The sequence below is a fragment of the Nicotiana tomentosiformis genome, chromosome 2 (assembly GCF_000390325.3).
Source record: "Nicotiana tomentosiformis chromosome 2, ASM39032v3, whole genome shotgun sequence".
NCBI classification, from domain to species: Eukaryota; Viridiplantae; Streptophyta; class Magnoliopsida; order Solanales; family Solanaceae; genus Nicotiana; species Nicotiana tomentosiformis.
This window is the reverse complement of record NC_090813.1, coordinates 28,088,369-28,112,335: the sequence shown is the minus strand read 5'-3', so window position 1 is coordinate 28,112,335 and position 23,967 is coordinate 28,088,369. Positions and strand designations below refer to the sequence as shown.

The following is a 23,967-nucleotide window of genomic DNA, read 5'->3' as shown; positions in this document are numbered from 1 at the left end:
AAAAAAGAAATTAGAGATAGAGCAAACTTGAAGCGATAGGGATAAAACATTCGAAGACAAAATATATTCTAAATGAGTTGTAATTTTTCTTCATTCATTATAAAGAATGGCAATTCCCTATATTTTTTATACATTATTTCTTGTAAAATATTAACTCAACATTGGCAGAGAACGAGAAAACAATAATAATAAGGCATTCGAGGACTTATGTGATGGCAGATTACTTTTTTTAATTTTTATTTTATAACTCAAACACATTATGTAGTATATATAAGAAAGATAGAGAGAAATTTTCTCAAAATCGTATATTTATGAATATAGGATACACGTGCAAAACACGTACCCTAAGACTAGTACTATTTATGTTGGTTGCCTTTAGTTACAATCTTTTGGTTAATAATCATTTTCCTATTTTAGCAGATTTTTGAATTATTGGAGAGCGCAATGACAAAGAAGAGAAAACAAACACTAAGCCAGAAAAAGAAAAAGAAAACTGAAAAAGTATATTATAATATCAAATAATAGCCATGGCCTGCCTTGACCGACTAAGAAAAATGGGGTCTGGTTTAGCACTTTCCTTATCAGGACAAATAACTCACATTTTAGGTGTATATGTATTCCTATTTGGTGATATTGACAATTCACTATTTTGGGAAATCATGTAGTACTCCTGATGTTTTGACAGGTCTAAAATAAGAAATATCAGACAGAAGCTTAATTTTAATCAATTGAATTCATATTAATTCCCACCACGTAAGGTTCATATAAAAGTAAAACGTTTCCTTCCTATCAAAAAATTTCTGATATTCCGTTCATCCTACCACATACTTTGTTGGTACTGGAAAATATTTAAATATCTTATATACTGCACCTTTTCTAATTTAACCAAATCAAGTACGTACCAGCACCGTGTATATTCAACGGTAAAAAAGTGACCAAGTGGTTATGTATCCAAATCCAACTACTAGTATCAATTTGATAGCCAATCACTTTAAGGTCTTCACAAAATAGCCACATATGGTATCAATGTAGTTAAACAGTTAGCTATTTCGGCATATGCCTAAATTACAAAACTTGCTCTAAATAAGTTATAGGGGCCTAGGAATATGACAGTTCAAGGCTCATTGCTGGACAATATTTCCACACTGGAGCATAGAATGTGTGAGGCATGCATAACTACAGAAACTCAATTCAATGGCTTATATAACTATCTCACAAATGGCATGGGGCACATTCGAGTTTCATAATAATCGGATGTAATATTACATGAGTCACGAATTAAATATACATCATTTTTTTTGTTGGTATATTTAATTAGTCACCTATTTTTCCAAAAAGTTTTATTCTCAAGCGGATTTCAAGTAGAGAAATATCCCTTGAAAACATTTAAATTGTCAGTGTATAGGATGAAATATGATATGACACGTTGACGTCTAAAGAGAGGACATACGGGCGTCTAAAGAGAGGACATGTGGAACCCAAGATAGGAATGACCGAAGACCGAACACAGCCATTCCGCTTGTCATCGGAAAGAAAAACGTTAATGAAGGTGTATTAAATGCTCTGCGCCCGGTAGTATTTAATAGGGAATATTCTGCACCATTAAGAGCGACGGTCCGTTAGAGAAAATTTGGCATTTATATTCACCGTTACGTCTTCATCAATGACCCTCATAATTGACATTACGTCTTCATCAATGACCCTCATAATTGACATTAAAGGAGGACATGATCTTAGGGCTTCCTTCCCTAGACATAGCTATAAATAGTGAACTCAATTATCATTGTAAATGACACGAATTTTCTGGCTAAACTTACACTCTATGCTTTTTGGTTCCCGGAATTGTCATCTCTCCTGTTTTTATCTATATTTCAAGGACAAGTATTATACATTTCTTCAATTATTGTATTATTTTAGGATCAAATTAATTCACTTGTCTAGAAACCACGTATAAATTCAGCTGTACCATTTTACGGGTAAACAGTTTGGCGCCCACCGTGGGCCTAGACAACCATACAATTAAATTAATTCTTGCCTTTTTTACTAACGCGATTTGATTATTTTATCTTAGAAAAATCATAAAAAAATGACAGATAACACTGTTAACGACACGCACAACCCTGAAATTTGAGGGGATCAGCCTTATTTTGAGAATTTAATCAGTGACATCCGCAATGAGGAGAATGACGCCACGCCGGTACATGACAGACAGTACCCTCGACAGGTTCAGGATACAAATCCCAATGATGCTGATGAGGAACATGTCGTGGATGCGATGAGGATCCTGCGAGAACAACATGCAATCATTCTAGGTCATCTCACGCGGCAGGACCAGGTTATGACGGAACTGAAGCAGGCACTATCAGGGGTTTCGAATAATGCAAACATACGAGATCCAATTTCTCCTGTTGTTCCCGCAGACCAAACAACGCAGAGAGTCGATAACAACACTCCCAGGGGTGAAGTTGGCTCTGACGGGGCTAGGGGGAGCAGATCCGGTCTCAACAACAAAAACGATCCATTCAAGAATGAACCTTAATGGTTCATGAGGGAAGTTGTCACGACCCGAAATTTCCTCCTTCGGACCGTGATGGCACCTAACATTTTACTTGCTAGGCAAGCCAACGTTAGAATTATATTAACCAATTATTAAATAATATTTAAATTATTAATAATCAAGGAAACAAAAGCGGAAGTAAAGTTTGAAATATAGTGAAATAGTCCATAAAAATAACGGTGTCTAAATACCGTCCCAGAATTGGTATCACAAGTGCACGAGCTTTTAGAATAAATACAAATAAAGGTTTGAATAAAATAAAGCAGTATGAAAATAAGCACACGGCTAAAGTAAAATAGACGGGGACTTCAGAACTGCGGATGCCATGCAGTTATACCTCAAGTCTCCTCTGGTAGCTGAAATCCGAGCAAGTCTATGGTACACCACCGGAACCAACTCTAAAATCTGCACAAGAAGTGCAGAGTGTAGTATCAGTACAACCGACCCCATGTACTGGTAAGTGCTGAGCCTAACCTCGACGAAGAAGTGACGAGGCTAAGGCGGTTCACTTACATTAACCTGTACGCAATATTAATAACAACAACTAATAATAGAAATAAATCAAGTAGCTCATTTATAATAATTGAAGCCAACTCAGCTGTCATAATCCATTATTATTTCAACCAATTTCTGTTGCAGTGTGCAACCCGCTCTCATGATATATTCTTTTTAATCAAGTATATCATATATTTATTTTAATCAAATATATATATAGACTTTTAAATAAGTCTGTTGCGGCGTGCAATCCGATCCCCCAATATTGACTTTTAAATAAGTCTACTGCGGCGTGCAATCCGATCCCCCAATATGGACCTTTTTAATAAGTCTGTTGCAGCGTGCAACCCGATCCTCCAATATGGACTTTTTAATAAGTCTGTTGCGGCGTGCAACCCGATCCTCCAGTATGGACTTTTTAATAAGTCTGTTGCGGCGTGCAACCCGATCCTCCAATATATCCATTTCAATTAATTCTTATAGAAGAAATTTTCCCAATAAATGCAACAATTAATATACAATAATTATGATTTAATTATGAAACAAACAATAACAAATAGCAAATTATTATGAAAATCAGGGAGAAAATAGGCAGTTTAATATTTAATATGCTAAATGTCAAATAATAATTAAAACACATAATTCAAATAACATGTAACAATCAATGCATGAATTCAAGAATTAATATTTGACAAAGAATAGGAGAGAAACAATTATTATAATAATTAATTTATGATTTAAAACAATTTATGATTTTTCAAGTAAGCAGGCAAACAATTAATTTTATGACGTATAGACACTCGTCACCTCACCTATACGTCGTTCACATGCTTTTCACATAACAAATAATTTAAGGGTTCTATTCCCTCAAGTAAAGGTTAACCACGACACTTACCTCGCTTTGCAAATTCCAATCAATTACTCAACCACAAATTTTCCTTTTAAATTTGTCCCCAAAAGCTTCAAATCTATTCACAAATAATTCGATATACTCAACATGAATCATAAGAATTAATTCCATATGAATTTATAAATTTTCCAGTCAAAAATCCGAAATTCATTAAAATATTCGGCAGTGGGACCCACATCTCAAATCCCAGAAAAACTTACAAAATCCGAACACCCATTTCGAGACGAGTCCAACCATACAAAAATTATCCAATTCCGATGTCAAATGGACCTTCAAATCTTAAATTTTCGATTTTGAAAGATTTTATAAAAATCTGATTTTTCTTCCATAAATTCACGGATTCATGATATAAATGAGTATAAAATCATGAAACATAATCAATATATGATAAATAACACTTACCCCAATATTTTCCCGTGAAAATCGCCCAAAACTCGCCTTACCCGAGCTCAAAAATGGAAAAGGGTTGAAAATGGGACGAATCCCGTTTTTTAGAACTTAAGTTCTGTTTCTGGGACTTCTACCGTTCGCGAACGCGGTCAGTGCCTCGTGTTTGCGAAGCACAAATTTGTGGTGTCCCATTTTACACTTCGCGAACGCAAGGGCTATTTCTCGAACGCGAAGCTTGCCTAGCTTGCCTAGCTTGGCCTTCGCGAACGCGAAGGAAATTATCTTGGCTAGCCTCTTTCCCTTCGCGAACGCGAGGCTTCGATCGCGAACGCGATGCTTTGAACCTCAAGCCTTTGCGAAAGTGGTCACTCTGTTATGAACGTGAAGAACAAAATGTGTCAGCCCCAATTTGCTCTTCGCGTTCGCGAGAGTACCTTCGCGAACGCGAAGGAGAACACACCAGAAGCCTGAAGTCTGCAGAAAACTAGATTTCCTAAGTCCGAAATCATCCCGTAGCCCATCCGAAACTCACCCGAGCCCTCGGGGCTCCAAACCAAACATGCACCCAAGTCCTAAAATATCATACGGACTTGCTCGCATGATCAAATCGCCAAACTAACACCTAGAACTACAAATCGGACACCAAATCAAAGGAAATTTTCAAGAAAACTTTAAAACCTTTATTTTTACAACCGGACGTCCGAATCACGTCAAATCAACTCTGTTTCTCACTAAATTCGGCAGACAAGTCATAAATATTATAGTGGACCTATACCGGGCTTCGGAACCAAAATATGGACCCGAGCTTTCAAGCTTTTAATGTGTCATCAAAATTCCATATCTCGGGCTAGGGACCTCGAAATTCGATTCCGGGAATACGCTCAGGTCCTAAATCATAATACGGACCTACCGGAATTGTCAAACTACTGATCCGGGTCCGTTTTCTTAAAATGTTGACCAAAGTCAACTTAGTTGAGTTTTAAAGCTCTATTTCCCATTTTAATCCATTTTTCACATAAAAACTTTCCGGAAAATTGTACGGACTACGCACGTAAGTCGAGGGATTATAAATGGTAATTTTTGAGGTCTTAGAACGTAGAATTACTGGGCGCCTGCATGGACCAAATCTCAGGTGCGCCACCAGTATTGAAAGGCCCGAACTCGAAGACGTATGTTCAATTACCGTACAAGCTGAGTGCGGCACCCGAACTAATCCCAAAGCGGTTCAAAATACCTAAAATTCCAAAGTTTGACGGAACTTCAGACCCATATGAGCATATTACTACCTACACAATGACGATGAAAGGAAATGATTTAGCTTCTCACAAAATTGAATCTGTGTTGCTAAAATAATTTGGAAAAACTCTCACGAGGGGAGCTCTAACGTGGTATTCATTATTACCCGAGCATTCCATAGATTCCTTCGAGATGCTAGCGGATTCTTTCATTAAGGCTCATGTCGGGGCCAAAAAAGTGCAAGCCCGGAAGGCTGACATATTAAGGATCGCACTGAGAGAATCTGAATTATTACGAGACTTTGTTACTCGATTCCATAAAGAAAGAATGCTGCTCCCGGCCGTCCCGGATGAATGGGCAGCTGAAGCATTCACCAAAGGATTGAATCCAAGAAGTTCAAACGCTTCCCGGAAGCTAAAGGAGAGCTTTCTTGAGTTTCAAGCAACAACTTGGGCAGATGTACACAACCAGTACGGGTAAAAGATAAGGATCAAAGATGACCAGGTCAGTTCTACATCATCGGCCAAAGGACGAGAGAAAAGCAGAGAAAAATCAAAGGATGACTACAACGTGGATAGATGGACTTCGAGAGGCCGATTTTTGCCCTACGAGCGGACCGAAGGCCATGGCAGAAACTTCCGGGCATCAAACAAGTTCATTAATGATAGAGGGACCGATTGTGGTCGAAACAATATATCACTCCAGGATAAGGAGACGTTGGGGTATCAGGATCCTTCTTACCCCAAATTATCAGAATATAACTTCCCAATGGCTAATATATAAATAAAATCCCAAAATGGGTCCAATGCTTACAAGATGTCCAAATCAAAATAGAAGTTGCATGAAGCTACTAGCTATTAAAAAAGATAGAAAAGCTAAAATCTAATGAACTAACTATTACAACATGAGAAGTTGAATGGTTCCTTCTTCTATTAGTGTATGTGAATCTAATTGTCATTGGCAAATACCAAGCAGCACCTATCAAGCTCTCACCAGGCGCCAGGGTATATTGTCCATAGGCTAAAATGAATTCCAAACATCTCCTCCGCAGAGTTGAAGTCCGCATCGTCCTCCAAGTGTCGCTACTATATAATCTCCATATGCAGTGAACTGATTTTGTTCAAGTATTAATCATGTGCTCACTCATCAAGATTAATGTGTAGAAGAGGAGCCTGGCTTCAGGCAGGCTTTGCAAGGCAAAAGCCATGCTTGAGCTGGCTTTAGGCAGGCTTTACAAGGCAAAGGCCAGGCATGCGCTGACCTTAGGCAGGCTTTGCAAGGCAAAAGCCAGGCTTGAGCTGGCTTTAGGCAGGCTTTGCAGGCCAAAGGTCAGGCGTGACCTGGCTTTAGGCAGGCTTTACAAGGTAAAAGCCAGGCATGAGCTAGCTTTAGCCAGGCTTTACAAGGCAAAAGCCAGGCATGAGCTGGCTTTAGGCTGGCTTTACAAGGCAAAAGCCAGGAATGATCTGGCTTTAAGAAGACTTTGCAAGGCAAATGCCAGCCTTTGAGAATGTGCCTTTTTGTGATCTTGTAAGCTCAGATCCTTCCCTACTAGAACCTTTAATGTAGTCATCATTCAAAATATTGCTAAACCATCCTCAGATTGAGCTTGAGAGCATGCTAATACCACTGAGAAATGATTCAACAATCTCCAAAAATACCATATGATGGGTTCAGCATTTTCCTTAGCATTTGGACATATCAGTTTGTGCAGGTTCCAATCTTGTGAAGCCATCAGTCTGGGGTTCTTCTCTTTGCTATCCTAATCATAAGGTTAGGTGATTGAGATTTGTCTAGATTGATCAACCTCCTCCCTGCACTAGGCAGTTCAGAGAATGAATGAAACTCAGATGTACCTGCAAAAGAGAACGCAATGTTAGCTATAAAATCCGCCATTGAGTTGCCTTCTCTGAACACATGTTGAAAGATCACATTGAAGTTGTCCTTCATCTCTATAATTTTCTTCACATCCTGTGCAATTACCCAAGGAGGATCCCATTCCCTTCTATCGCCTTCTTCATCACCAATGAATCAGTCTCCAGTATGAGAGGGTGAAAATCATGCTCCACACAATATTCCAACCCTTGAAGAATAGCCTTAGCTTCAGCCACCACATTAGTTGTCACTCCCAGGTCTACTGCCCTAGCATACACCACATCGCCTTTATCATCCCTCACACAAAAGCCTAGGGAGCTAGGTCCAGGATTGCCCTTTAAAGCTCCATCAGTATTACATTTGTACCAACCATGACAAGAAAGCTGCCATGTTACTCTTGTAGTGATCAATATAGGTTTATATCCTTCAAAGTATTGAATCATGTCTGGCCATAACAATGAAATATTAGGGATCCAATCATACCTCACCCTTGCCAGTTGATGCAATGTCCTATTTATCTCATGAATCACCCTATTTGTGGATATTGAACCACCATGTGATAGTTGCGCGCTATGAGTGAGCATATATGTGAGGTTTGAGCCCATGTACGAGCATCAGGGCAAGTATTCGTGCTCAAAAAAAAATTGTTTAGGCTATGATATGCCTAGAGTTGACAGTTAAGCTTAAAGTTATAATGTTTTGATATTTGTACCTTTGTTGAGAACTATCTGAGCCATACTTGAGGTTACGAAATGGCTAATTCCCTGAATAAACTTGGTAGTTACTAATTCTACGATAACTTGCCGATTTGAGTTGTGATAGCACACTTGGCACATGCCTAGACTATGGCATGTTATTTATACTAGTCTAGGAGTGTGAGAATCTTACTTCATTATCATATACATGTGTACCTTTTTAATTGCTCTTGTATGATATGCTTGGACTGGCGGCATGTGACCATGCCAGGTGATTTATATTATTAGCACGTGAGTTGTCCGTGCAGCACGTGAGTTATCCGTGCAGATCCAGACATTTATATTATTAGCACGTGAGTTGTCCGTGCGAATCCAGACATTTATATTATTAGCACGTGAGTTGTCCGTGCAACACGTGAGTTATCTGTACGGATCCAGATATTTATATTATTAGCATGCGAGTTATCCGTGCAGCACGTGAGTTGTCTATACGGATACAGACATTTATATTATTAGCAAGTGAGTTGTCCATGCGGATCCAGACATTTATATTATTAGCACGTGAGTTGTCCGTGCAGCACGTGAGTTGTCCGTGCATCACGTGAGTTATTTGTGCGGATCTATACATTTATATTATTAGCACGTGAGTTGTCAGTGCGGATCTATATATTGATATTATTGGCACGTGAGTTGTCCGTGCAGTACGTGAGTTGTCCGTGCGGATCCATATATTGATATCATTGACATGTGAGTTGTCCTTATCGCACGTGAGTTTTCTTTTTGAATATAACCTCTAGCTTGTGACCCGGGACTAAAATCAATTTGGTGTGGAATCATTTAAACACCATTTGGGTCAAAATCCATCTCGGACGCAGAAGGAATATCCTTATCAGAAGTATTATCACTATCCTGGACAATATTTGTCTGGGGGTTAATCTTAACCTTTTCAATAGTTTTAACCCTTTCAACTGGTTTATCACCTACTTTTGTAGAAATTGTGTGCAAAGATGCAACACGACTTCTAGCTGGTCCATAGACTGGTTCAACAGGAGAAATATGTTGAATATCGGGTAACAGTCTACGATTTGTGAAAGAATGTCTATTATAATTAGAACTAATAGTAGGTAAAAGTCTATTATTAGAAAATGACTGTCTACTATAAGTGGAACTATTATCGTCAAACTGAATTCAAATTCTTCCATCCGGATTTTGAGTAATATGGGAATACTCAGTATTACTGACTGCATCAGTTATCTGACTAGGGGATATAACCGAATCCAAAGTCCATGTAGTTGGAAAATTAATTTTCTCCCACTTAATAGGTCTCCTCGTGGTGACCTTAGACTTTGCAAAATTCGTTTCCACTAAAATAGTCTGATCAGATGTATCATATAATTTACATCTGGGGTTTAACGTAGATAGCAATTTGAAATAAATCCTATACGATAAACATATAAGTTCAGAACCAGGCGCATAATTATAACCATGTGTTTTTACATTTAATGTTAATGCATTAAGTATACTAACATCAGATAAAGATAATTGTAGATTGGGTTGAGTATTAAAATATATTGGGCCGTAGGCAACAGTAGAATCAATAGAACCCGTTAGAGACTGTCTGAAATTCAGATTTCTAGCATCTCTAAGAGCGGCTAAAAACGTCTTTTGTAACCCTTTAAGGGTTAATGGCTTAAAAGCGATTTGTACCATACCAATATGCAAATAATTATACTGGTGTTTATAAATATCTACATCATGTTTGTTTAACAAACGAATAGTCTGTTCATTGCTCAGTTGTTTTAACAAGTTGTTTAAAAGAGAGTTTATCAAACCATCCATAATCATAGATTGTTCTAATACAATATAAAAAGGGAATTGATAATTCTCTGCCAGATTTCTTATCTCGTGAATATTTACAGGTTAGAACCCCCCTGGGGTAGGGGAAGAGGTAGAGGTTGGGGAAGATCATCCCCACAGTCCAGAGAAAGATCATCACCTTCAGGATCGTCATACGGATCCACATCAAACTCCCCAGTTATATAAATGGGAAGAAAGAGTTTGACCAATGAGAGGATATCTCTCAGAGAAGAAGCATCAATCGGACCATCCGTCCATCTGGAAGATATTCCAGAAGATAGTCCGTTATATGCACATTTGCAGGTATATTTGACTGCTCAAAAACAGAAAGATGCTTCTGCTAAGCAAAGTGATACTTTTACTTCCATTACAAAAGATGACAATGATGATATCAAGTCACATGAGAAAGTTTCTAAAAAAGAAATGATATTTCTTTTAGAAAATTCTGATATTCAGAGAAAAGAAGAGCCGTGGAAGATATTCCAAAGGTATTTAATAAATAGATTATATTATCCGGGTGAGTCATACAAAACCCGCTCATATTATGAAACAATACTAACCAGTACTGACAGTGCAGATTTTCAGCACTTTTCTGGGTATAGCACAGATGAGAACGTTTATAACTTCTCGAAGATTATAATTAAACAGAATATATCTGTTGAAGACTAGGGTATATCCATAATGAAAGAAAGGCAGATAAGCCTTAACAAATCTAGAATAAATTTTACCTATTGGGATTATATCCAGGCATTTGATAAAGTATTATACTACAATAATGATCGACACAAACATACTTGGTTTATTAAAGTGTGTGCAAAGATATTTGCAGAGGCTGTTCCTAATTGGTTTTTGAACCGGTGGTCATACCATGGTCCGACAGTAAAAATTTTACCAGATCCATTTTTCAGGTCATACAAAGAATAGATAAAAATTTTCCCTTTTATAAACAACTTATATCACACGGATCATATCTGTTACCCAGATAAAATTAACCAGATTTATTTCTTTCTGGAATTCTCTATTCCCTAGATTCACAAATGGACTCCAGAAGTCGGATTCACCGAAGAACAAGTGCCATGCTTATACAGGACTTTTTACAATAATTTTTGGGATAAACTAATGAAAAAGGATCCCAAAACAAAGACATTATATGGTCAAGAACTCTTGGATTCAATCGAAATAAAAATTCAAGAATATTCCAGTAAATCTCAGAAAGAGGTAATTGATGACAGCTCAGTAAGGCATATTGCCAGAAGGATTTCCTTTCAAGAAGGAGATAAAGCAGAAATGATTAACAACTACTTGGAAGAAGTCAAAAGAAACTTACTTCATTCCATTAATCAATATGAGAAATCAGACACTTCTATGCAGAGTGAAACCAGCAACGATGATATCGCTGAAGATTCTCAACCCTTTGAAACAGAAAAAATACTGTCTGATGAAGATTTGCATAATGCGGAAGAATTCATCCGCAAAATAAAAGAAGCAGACAAGAGACCAGTACAGTGAAACAGCTGGACCCCACAAGAACAGTGAAGCCGCCGGACCCCCCTCAAACAGTAGATACACTGTTCATCAACAGTAGATATACTGTTTCAACAGTAGAAATATTGTTTTGTATAGTAAAAATACTGTAACAGGGACCCACGGGACCCACTTTTTATTGTTCATAGATTCTTTTCTTTTCTATTTATACGTTTCATTCGTTCAGAAGAAGATAAAGCGAAGTCGAGACCCTCTCTCTCTAAAACTCTCTCTCTCTCTCTAAGTTGTAAGTAAGAGTTTGTAGCTGGTAGCTTGTAATAGAAAAACAAAAGTAAATAAAGTTTTCAGTTCTTCATCTTCAGGGCCTTGCATCTTGGCCAAAAGGTACATATTTCTTTCTTAGTTAGTATTTCTTCTAGTCTCTTCTCTCTGGCCGTGACGATGTCCGGCTAAGAGACATCATATCTATGTTGAGTATCTAACTTCTCTCCTATATAAACCATGAAAGAGACGACATCTATTTAAATATAAATGAACTTTATATATAGAGTTTTGACTTGGTGTCAAGATGGTTGGTACAGTCTAATATAACACTGCTCTTATTGGCTTTGCCTTAGTGGCTTCGTCTAGCCAGCCGTGAACCTCAGCCCGATAAAGGAATTAAAAGGGCATCTTCTTTCACGGTTAGAACTGCTAGACACATGGGCTCAATAAAAGTATGTATTATATTATGACAAACCCCTTGCTTGAGTAAAGGTTTTTAACCTTCCATACAGTCATTAAACTATATATAAAATTCAAGTATATTTTAATTCTTATATCCTTACTGATTGTGCGGATTACCGCCAGTCTTTAAATATAAGGGTACTGAATTAGCTAGATTAAGAATTCTCAAGTAGGTTAAAATAGAAATCTTTAACTGGTGGAAACCTTCTAGACATATAAAAGTCAGATGTGAGGTGCAAAATAAGTCCAGTTCCCGGTCAAACGGTGATTTCTGTTTTAGTTTAATTGAGAAGGCATGGCGGATTACCGCCCGCCACTTGATCCTGTTAAAATGGTATAGTTTATATATATATATATATATATATATAAGTAATAAGCTATATTCGATAAGCTATATATACATCGTATATACTATATATAAGATGTATATATAGTATAGTATAGTATATATATATATATATATATATATATATATATATATATATATATATATATATATATATATATACTTTTAGTAGTAACATGAAATGACCAAAGTATGGTACTTCTTAGCTGGTATAAATATGGAATGATAGAAGATCAAGTTTTAGCTCAACTCAGATTACATTTTCAACTAAAACTGAGTTGAGCTAAAACTTGATCTTCTATCATTCCATATTTATACTAGCTAAAAAGTACCATACTTTGGTCATTTCATGTTACTACTAAAAAGTATATATATACTAAGTGTATAGTATATAAGCTATATAAGATGTATATATAGCATAGTATAGTACATATACTAAATGTATAATATATATATGTATATATACATCTTATATAGCTTATATAAGTGGTATATATAGTATAGTATAGTATATACTAAATGTATAATATATAAGCTATATATATATATATCGAATATAGCTTATATATTATACACTTAGTAACAATAAAATAAGCAATAGTAGCAATTATAGAAGAAAATTAGAGAGATTGTGATAGATTGATGATTTTGTAAGAAAAAATGAAAGAATGATGGGGTATTTATAGTTGAAAATAGGGAAAAAATATAATTATAAAAAGTTTGGAATTAAAACAAATTTGGGGGGTTAAATGGCTATTTTATAAATAGCCAACGGCTATTTTTGACCCCAATGGCTATATTTTTTTTTATAAAAAAAAATAGCCGTTGGGACCGTTTGGCCCGTTAAGGGACCGGGCCGGTCCCGGGCTCTGGCGGGCTAAACGGTCCCGGGCCTGACGTGTCCAAATCATAGGACCGGCCCACGAGACCGGCCCAGGCCCACTAAAACCGGGTCAAACGGTCCTGGCCCGTTTAGCCCGTTTGGCCCGTGATCCCGGTCCGGTCCCGGCCTGGACCGGCCCACTTACCACCCTTAATAGGAATTGTATAAATATTGATTTGACATTAAACTGCCAGATTTGATAGCATGTCTATTCTTTGTTGGGATTACTGGAAATGAACCATAACTGTGTAGCTCGTTACTATCTTCAGTTCCTTATTTATTATTGTTACTTGCTGAGTTGGTTGTACTCATACTACACCCTGCACTTCGTGTGCAGATCCAGGTATTCCGGGACATAGTGGGTGTTGATCCTTTCGCGCGGTTGAATTTCAGGAGATTTTGAGGTAGCTGTCGTGTTTCGCAGACCTTGTCTCTCCTTCTCTAACTCTTTGTTCATTGTATTTGGTCTCAGACTATTATAGACTATATTTTTCAGACTTGTATTCATATTAGATGCTCATGTACTCAGTGACACCATGTTTTGGGGAGTGTCTGTATTGTATTAAAATATTATATTTTCAACCTTAAAGAGAAGTTTGGATTTATTGAGATTATCGGCTTGCCTAGTATCGAGATACGCGCCATCACGACAGGTTGAGATTTTGGGTTGTGACAAGAGGTGTTAGAAAACTATATGAAAGTTAATACATAAACTGTAAAGTTGAATATGTTTTAACAATACTCACATAATCCTTGAATGAATTTAGATCCTTCCTCAAAGAAGACAAATCATCTGATTTAGAATCTGCTAGCTTCTTAACATGCAATACAATTTCTTTGATTTCAGATATGCCAGCAGGAGGAATCTTGGATTGAGGTATTGACGACACATGTGGAATTGGACTCTCTGCATTTGAGGGATCTATAATCTGTTGTTTGCGCTTTTTGTGAGGCGGTGATGAAGATGGACCAACACTTGCATCATGTTTCTTCTTAGGCTGAAGAGGCGGTGTAGGACTAAAGTCATCCGAATCATCTTCATTGTTGTCTGAATAAGTAGGACTGTTCTCTACATCAACGCCTTCTGGAGGAATCTGAATAACAGCAAGCTCTATATCGCTTTGTTGAATGTCATTGTAAACAATCTAAAAATAGAAATACACTCAAAGTGAACGACCTTTGCAGTATGATTACAAAATTATGCTCATTGAATTAAATATGTATCTGTAAACTATTTTCTGTATTCTAATGTATTCCAGTTAATTTGAAAAACAAAACAGGGAAATAAGATGTAGGTTGTATGCAACTGTATTTAATATTTAGTTCTAACACTGTATTATGTATTGTACAGTATTTGACCTAATTTTGAAACAGTGACATTTATGTATGATGCATTGAACTATATTTTAATGAAAATTTAAACAAATGATTTCACTAACAGAAATATATTCTTAAAAAAAATATCAGCTACTTAACGAATAGTAAATTACCATGTTTCCCTGGTCATTGAACATGTCATTCATCAGAGCATAAGTTGGTTGGTTGACAGTGGATTTCCAATTGAGTATTCTGGGTATCCGGTTAGCAACTCGCAGTGCAATTTTTGGGTCAACCTTTGAACAACACTCGTAAAACCACACTTGCATAGCGAGAGGCATCCCAGCTATCCTATAGTACTTCTTCTGAGAATCCACCTTCTTGCTAATAGATTTAATAAGGTATTGGAATGCATCCTTACCCCATGGATAATCAGAATATCTCTCACTCTCGACCAAGTCAAAATGTAGTCTTGAGATTATTGTGCTGTTCTTCTCGGAGAAAAATATGAAAGTGTGTATGAAATACAACACAACTATCTTGATGGCATCCCTATCGTTGTCATGACCCCAATTCTTGTCATCAAAGCATTTCAATAAATCTTTCTTCTTGACATTCTTTGCACCGCCAAAGTATATATCAACAATCCCGTTAGGCACCTTTGTGTTAAACTGAAAATCTTCAAGGTCACTAACACAATTGAGACCAGTGACAAGCGCTAACTCCCTTATTGAAAAGGATAATGTTGTACCATTAACGTATATTGAAAATGAATCATCATGACTTCCTTCCAACTGCAGAACCATGAAGCACTTGAACAATTGATGTTGGACCTCACAACGTTTTATATCAAGGAAACTTCCAAAATAAGTAGTACCAAATATGTTGTACTGCTCTGGAGTAAAATTTTCTTTGAGGTCGGAGACTATGTTTGTGTTAGTATATGAACTGATATGCGATGATGAAATAGGCGGGTGTTTCACAAATAGTTTTATTTCCTACATACAACAAGAATTACAAAGATTTCATAAATCTTTTGCAATACATAACTCATTCGTGTTTTGCAAACATAATGTATTGATAATTACCACAAAAAATTGGGAGTTATGACAATGACTGTTGTTGTAAATACAGCAAAATACAGTTGGCTTGAGAATACACATGAAAATATTTAGTCGAAATACATAACTAAAACCATCTAAATACATGTTGAATACAAATCAGTGAATGAACTTTTGAATTCACTAAATATGTAAAAGGCATTGTAATAAGTACAAATCAGTGAATGAACTTTTGAATACATCTAAACACATCTAAATACAATATGCAAAAGACACTGGAGTAAGCACAAATCAGTGATGGAAATTTTGAATACATATAAATACATCTACATACAATATGCAAAAGTTATTGTAATAATTACAAAACAGTGAATGCACTTTTGAATACTTATGAATACATCTACATACAATATGCAAAAGTCACTATAATAAGTACAAATACAATGAATGAACTTTTGAATACATCTAAACACATCTAAATACGATATGCAAAAGACACTGGAATAAGCACAAATCAGTGATGGAAATTTTGAATACATATATATACATCTACATACAACATGCAAAAGTCATTGTAATAAGTACAAAACAGTGATGGCACTTTTGAATACTTAGGAATACATCTACATACAATATGCAAAAGTCACTGTAATAAGTACAAATACAGTGAAGGCACTTTTGAATACTTATGAATACATCAACATACATATAAATCAAATCAACATATAAGAAGAGAAAGCGATGTATCCACTATTGCACACATATAAATACAATAACATACAATAAGAGAAACCCATTGGAGAAGGTAATACTCAATGTATGAGGACTCCAATACATATAGATACATCAGCAATTATCTTTTCGTCCCGTGTATCCGAGCTAGTTCTTGCATCGACCTCCTTTCCCTTAACACTTGAAGCATCATCCATATGTTTTCTTCTCTTTTTCGCATTGAGAAGTGTTAATTCTTTCGAAGATTTCTCAACTTGGGCTTCTTTCAATATGTCATTGCGTATTTTTGTTCTCCTCTCTGCAACTGTATTTGCTGCTGAACCTGCAAATTTCAATTCCGCTTGAGTGATTTGCAAAGAGAAAGAGGGCCCATCGAAATTGAGTACTTTGGTGGGTATATCTCTGGTAATCCTCTTCTGGGATGTTGAATCAGCAATTGGAGAGGAAATCTCAAATTTTCTGTTGAAAGCATAGCAATGGTTATTATTTATAAAAAATTAGTAGAGATAAACAGAAGAAACACAATGCAAGCAAAAATCTAACAACTTAAATACTTACCACAACTATTTGGAACAAAAAATATAGAAAATTGAGAGAGACAATGCAGATGAAGAAGTGAAGAATCGTGGTGACTGAGAATGGGGAAGAGAATGGCGATGTGAGTGAGAGAAATTGGAAGTGAAGAATCGTGGTTTCTGAGAATGGGGAAGAGAATGGCGATGTGTGTATGAAATTGGAGAGAGAGAACGTGGAGAGAGAAGTTTACATCAAATACAGTAATTATGTGATAGAAAAATCTGAAAGAAGAAGAGAGAAAAATAATACATAGCATATTTAATGACTTAAGGGTAGGAGGTAACCATAAATAGATATTTTGCTATAAAAATTAAAAGGTAGTTATAAAATATAATTTTTTAAAAGAGTATTTATTTAAAATAAATAAGGTGTTAACCTTTGCTATAGGAGGTAAAATTTTCTATTATTAATGTTCAAATTTATTTGGAACCAGCTTGCATTAGTAATGTTGTTTACTGCCGAATAAGCAATAATCGAAAGAGGTAATTACACTAGCCACCTGCCGCTCTTCATGGGCCAGCAACCCAACAAGCAAAAGCTGGCCCATTTTCTTCTATATAGCTAGTTGCAAATGAATCCATTTCATATGGCCCATATTTATAATATTTCCAGCAGTCCAACACCAATTAATCCAACAGCTGGCCCATTTTCTTTTGGTAACAAAGCGGTCCATTTTTTATAACAAGTTGGACCAAACTTAAAGTGTCATGTTTCCACCAATTAATTCCAATAAAAATCAGATTTGTTTTTCTTTATAATTAAAATAATTTAAATATCCCTTAATAGTTATTTTAAACGTTAGGCACCTAGTAGGCGCGCTTTAACTTCACGGACTCGCTTGCGTAGCGTAATGTTTAAGTATTCAATAAATCCATACCATATCTAATAGCTTTAATTAATTCCTAATCTAATTAATCCCTTGCTATAATCGCGGATTCGCTTGCGTAGTGCGATAGTTAACCTTTTTAATAATTTTCAAAATTAATTTCCTTAAATGTAGTAATTTTTCAAAAGTAATAACGTATTAATAATTCTTATCATGACTGCGGATTCGCTTGCATAGTGTTGTTATGATAAAATTAATAAATTTTGTCTCGATCACACAGTCACTTGCGTAGTGTGATTACGACATCTTATTATTCAAAATATCCTTTAATAATTCTATTAATCAAGCAATAAAAGCGGACATAGGCAAAACATTAAAACCAAATAAAGCACGGTCTATCGAGCATTAATTCAAGCCAAGTTTAAGTCAATAAAGCAACCATGCTAGAATCACCGGACTCGGAAAATGTCTTACACCTTCTCCCCGATCAACATAATTTCTTACCCGAACTTTATTTTCGTGGACCGTTAAAAATAAAGTCAAACCTTCTTTTGACTAGGGATTCAAATAAAAGGTAGCTTAGAACACCAAAAAATCAATTCTAAGTGGCGACTCTGTAAATAAAATAATCCCTACTCAAATTTTTCATTTCAAATAGAAAAACTCTTTTAACCCAGAACAATCCATAACACATTATTTTTTAGGGGTAAAAAAGGGGTGTGACACACCCAACATTATGAAGTACAAAGTATCACACTTAGGGTGTCATACACATGCGGTTGGACCTACATTCGAACAAGATTTTTAGTCTTGAAAATAATATAAATTATCTACTATAATAGATAAAGATGATCTGTTAGTGTTAAAAAAAAATTACATTATCGGTATATACAAGTCTTAGCTGCATTTGAGATTTTCTTGCTCTTTTCTCCTTATTTATCAATAATCAAGTGTTATATATCAATCTCTGAAATTGAACAAGTCTATTCTTCACTGCTGCCCAAATTTGTTACCTACAGGCAGTTGATAAGGAAGAAAGCAGCACATGCAGCATTAAATTTGATAATATATACTATCTTCAATATTGTACAAAGAATCCATAAAAAAGATCTTTACATAAATAATCTGTCGGGACCGATTTACTGTTTATTTTTTTAATCGGTATACATAATTATACATTGATGATATATAGTTATCCTTATATTATACATAAATTATATATATATTATATATCCGTCGGCTAATTTTAGTTTAATCGATTGGGAGGACGACTTTTTAAGTTAATTTTTCTATTTAAAAAAATTAAACTTGCACAATTATCATGTAATATATGCCCATGTAACTTAGGATGAGGTTATCCATACTCGATATTTATGACCCTCTCTTGTCTTCCATCTTGGTTCATTTTTGCTTAGATCTAATCACCAATGTTTTAAATATTTAAGTTATATTAAATTAATTACTTTTAATCACATAGTACAATAAAATCAAAATTAGATAGGATAAAATGATGTAGTAAAAGTGAAGCATATAATCACAAACAAATCCTTATCCAATTTAAAATTGAATACACACTCCACCTTCATTTTATATAGAGGTGTTTGACTCGACAAAAAAATCTAAGAAACAAAAAACAAAATTACCACATACAAAAAGTACAGTTGAAACTTGTGGTAACATGTCGAAAAAGTTTATGTGTTACGAGTGGCTATTATAAGAACATTTAATTAAGAGTAAATTTGGAAGTTTAAGATTAAGAATTTCTAAACATAAAAATGTATATTATTTTTTAAACAACTTAAAAGGAAATAGTTGTTAGAAAATTATTGTTTAAATATAATTAATATTTTAAAAGTTCAAAAGTTTAAATGAAAGGGTGTGTCTTTGCTTGAATGGATATGTCCGTTCCTTTTCGTAACTGTTTTGTCTATATAAAGAAACTAATCTTCTCTTTCAAACTCAACTAAAATCAAATAATGTTACTTTACAGATTCCTCCTTTTATAACCTTCTGCAAAATACTTTTCCTTCTCCAACTTCCTATTCTAAAGATCAAGTTCCATAGTTTTTGCTTTTAATAGAATTTATCGACTGTTTGCTTAGTGTTGAAATTCACAGGCTTATCGTATCCACTAAAGTTATTTGCCAATAGTCCCATAGCAATCTCGTAGAGGAGAGGGTACAAATATCGCTTTTAGGAAAGTGTTTCATACGTGTTTCAAGCCTTCTAATATGTGATCGTTATTCATATTTTAAAATATTCTAAAAGCGATATTTCAACAGTTTTCTGTTCTACGCAACAGAAAGTTCTTCTTAGTTGTTGATTTTCTCATCACGGGTTAGAAGGACATAGTTCTCTGTTACGTTTTCGATTCGTCGGTTTCAAACACCATTATTCCTTTTAGTTTCGTTATTTTTGACTTCAAACAAATTAAAAGAAATTTGGTCTTGTGTTACTTTTCATGGATACTGATATAATCAAACTCGTGAACTAAGACTTTGTCCATCTTGATCGATTCGATGGTGCAAATTTCACAAGATGGAGGGACAAATTGAAGTTTATGCTTACTGCTTTGAAGATCTTTTATGTGCTTGATCCAAATCTTTCTCCAATTCCTTCACCCAAGGATGATGATTCTAAAGAACTCAAGGCACAAAGAAAAAAGAGGGGGAAGATGAAATCATGTGTAGAGGCCGCATTCTTAGTGCACTTTCAGATCGCCTTTATGATCTCTACATTGTCGAACCTTCCGCTAAGAAGATATGGAATGCCTTGGAATTCAAGTATAAAGCCGAGAAGGAAGGTACCGAAAAGTTTCTGGTTTTCAAGTATTTTAAGTTCAAATTTATTGATGATATGCTCATTTTAGCACAAGTGCATGAACTACAGGTCATAGTAAATCAGTTGAGGGTTACAGGAATTGAACTTCCTGAATCTTTTCAAGTTGGTGTGGTTATAAAAAAAATTGTCCCCATCATGGAAAGGATATATGAAGAAAAATCTCCATGATTCTAAAGAATTTTCTTTGGAAGAAGTTCAAAAGCACCTTCGAATCGAAGAGGAATCGAGGGAGAGAGATAAGAATGAAATTTTTTATAATAGCAATAATAAAGCCAATGCTTTGAATAAGCCCTCAAACAAATCCAACAAAGAAAAGCAAAGCAAAGGAATTTCTCTCGGTCCTAAAAAAGATCAAAAAAAATTTAAGAAGTCCAAACAAGGAGATTGCTTTGTGTGTGGAAAGCCCGGCCATTATGCTAGAGATTGCAAATTTAAGAAGACTCATAAACCATAAATGAATTCAACAAAAAAAAAATGAAGAGATCATTGCTACTGTGAGTGAGATCTATGGCATACAAGGCAAAGTTTGTGGTTGGTGGTATGATACATGTACCACAGTTCATGTTTGCTACGACAAGTCCCTCTTCAAGACTTACAAAGTAGTGACTGATGAACAACAGGTTCAAATGGGAAATGAAGGAAGGTCCAAAGTTTTTGGCAAGGGAAATGTCGAACTTGCATTTACTTTGGGTAAGATGGTTACTCTTACCAATGTCTTACATTTTCCCGATATGAATCGGAATCTTGTTAGTGGGGTACTTTTGGATAAATTGAGTATTAAATCTGTATTTGAATTAGAAAAATTAATTTATTCCTGAAATAGTGTCTTTGTTGGAAAAGGCTATTCTACTGATGGAATGGTCAAATTCTTTATAACTGATGGTTTTATTATTAATAATAAGAATGATGCTTCTATTTATATGTTGGATTCAATTTCTTTGTGGCATTATAGATTAGCACATATTGGCCTAAGTACTATGAAAAGAATGGATAAAAATGGACTGATTTCTTAAGACTTAAAAGAATTTAAAAAATGTGAATTGTGTGTTAAATCTAAATTGACTAAGAAACCTTTTTAAAATGTTGAAAGAAATACAAACTTGTCAGATTTAATACATTCTGATATATGTGAGTTAAATGGCATGTTAACTAGAGGCGGCAATAGATATTTTATAACTTTTATTGATGATAGTTCTAGATATACTTATATATATATTTGTTGAGACACAAAGATGAAGCCTTTAATACTTTTAAAAATTATAAGGTTGAAGTGGAGAATCCATTAGGAAAAGGAATTAAAGTTTTAAGAAGTGATCGAGGAGGAGAATATTTTCCTAAAGAATTTAATACTTTTTGTGAAGAAAATGGCATTATTCATGAATGTTCTGCTCCTCGCACTCCTCAACAAAATGGTTTGGCAGAAAGAAGAAATAGAACTTATTTAGAAATGGTTAATACTTTGTTGTTACATGCTAAATTGCCATTTAATTTGTGGGGAGAAGCACTTCTTGCTACATGTCACATATTTAATAGGATTCCTACGAAGAAAAATCAAATCTCTCCATATGAATTATGGAAGGGAAGAAAGCCTAATATAGGATATTTTAAAGTGTGGGGGTGTCTTGCATATTGCAAAAATAATGATCCAAATCGGACCAAGTTGGGTCCTAGAGGGATCAAGTGTGCATTTGTAGGTTATGCCTCAAATAGCAAAGCTTATCGACTCCTTAATTTAGAGTCGAATGTCATTATTGAATCTAGAGATGTGGAATTTTTTTTGAATATCTTTTAAACTCTGGTAGAAGATTTCAATCTTCATCAACTGATGTAACATTAAGAATAAACATTTAAGAATAAACATCTCAAAGGATTGTTGAGCAATCTAGTTCACATGAGGTTAATGATCAACCTCGTGAACAAAGGAGAAACACTAGAGTTTGAAAGGCTAAAATACTTGGATAAGATGAGGTTCACTCTCAACGTATTTCTTTTAATCTTGTTGAAGGTAATAGAGATACAATTGTGAAAACAACTCCAATTATTCTTCAAGTGAAAGATGATCCTAAATCTTATAAAGAAGCTATGGCTTCGAGAGATGCGACTTTTTGAAAAGATGCTATTAAAGATGAAATGGATTCAATAATGTCTATCCACACTTAGAAAATTATTGATTTGCCTCCAACTTCTAAGGCTATCAGTTGTAAGTGGGTGTTTCGGAGAAAGTATCATATTGATGGGATTTTACATACTTGCAATGCTAGATTAGTCGCTAAGGGCTTTCGACAAAAAGAAGGAATTGATTATTTTGATACATACCGGTAGCAATAATTACTTCAATTAGAATTATATTTGCTTTAGCGTCTATTTATGACCTACATGTTCATCAAATGGATGTCAAAACGGCATTCTTAAATGATGATCTCGAGGAAGAAGTCTATATGGAACAACCTGAAGGGTTCGTTCTATCGAAAAATGAACATAAGGTTTGTAAGCTTGTCAAGTCTCTGTGTGGACTTAAACAAGCTCCTAAACAATGGCACGAGAAATTTGAAAAGGCAATTTTATCATTTGGCTTTAGATCTAATATAGTTGATAAGTGTGTTTAAAGTATGTAGTAATTATTTTGTGTTAGTTTGTTTATATATTGATGATATGTTAATTGTAAGCAATGATATGAATGGAATTATAGAAACAAAGAGGTTTCTATCTTCCTCATTCGAGATGAAGGATCTTGGACAAGTTGATACCATATTGGGTATCAAGATTAAAATAAATAGTGGGGGATACATATTGAGTAATCTCATTACATTGAAAAAGTGCTAAATAAATTTAGTCACTTAAACTTAAACATAAAAGAGGTTAATAGCCCATTTGATTCAAGCATCAAGTTAATCAAAAATGAAGGAAGAGTTATGGCTCAACTTGAGTATGCAAGCGTTATTGAAAGTTTGATGTATGCCACACAATGCACAAGATCAGACATAGCATTTGCAATTAATAAATTAAGCAGATTTACTAACAATCTGAGTATTGATAATTGGAAAGCCATTAGGTGAGTTCTTGGTTTTCGAAAACCAAAGATTTGTGTATTCAATACTCAAAGTTTCCTGCTATTTTAGAAGATATACTGCCGCAAGTTGGATATCAAGTTTAGGAGAC

General features: G+C 35.1%; 1 protein-coding gene across 1 annotated transcript; it reads right to left on the bottom strand.

Moving 5' to 3' along the window:
- Window positions 1-14,156: 14,156 nt before the first annotated feature.
- On the bottom strand, window positions 14,157-17,688 carry LOC104121252 (uncharacterized). Its single transcript, XM_070193028.1, has 4 exons — window positions 17,598-17,688; window positions 16,679-16,887; window positions 14,946-15,770; window positions 14,157-14,600 (listed from the first exon to the last, which is right to left on the bottom strand). Exons 1-4 carry the CDS (start codon window positions 17,686-17,688, stop codon window positions 14,157-14,159), a joined length of 1,569 nt encoding a protein of 522 aa, XP_070049129.1.
- Window positions 17,689-23,967: the final 6,279 nt, after the last annotated feature.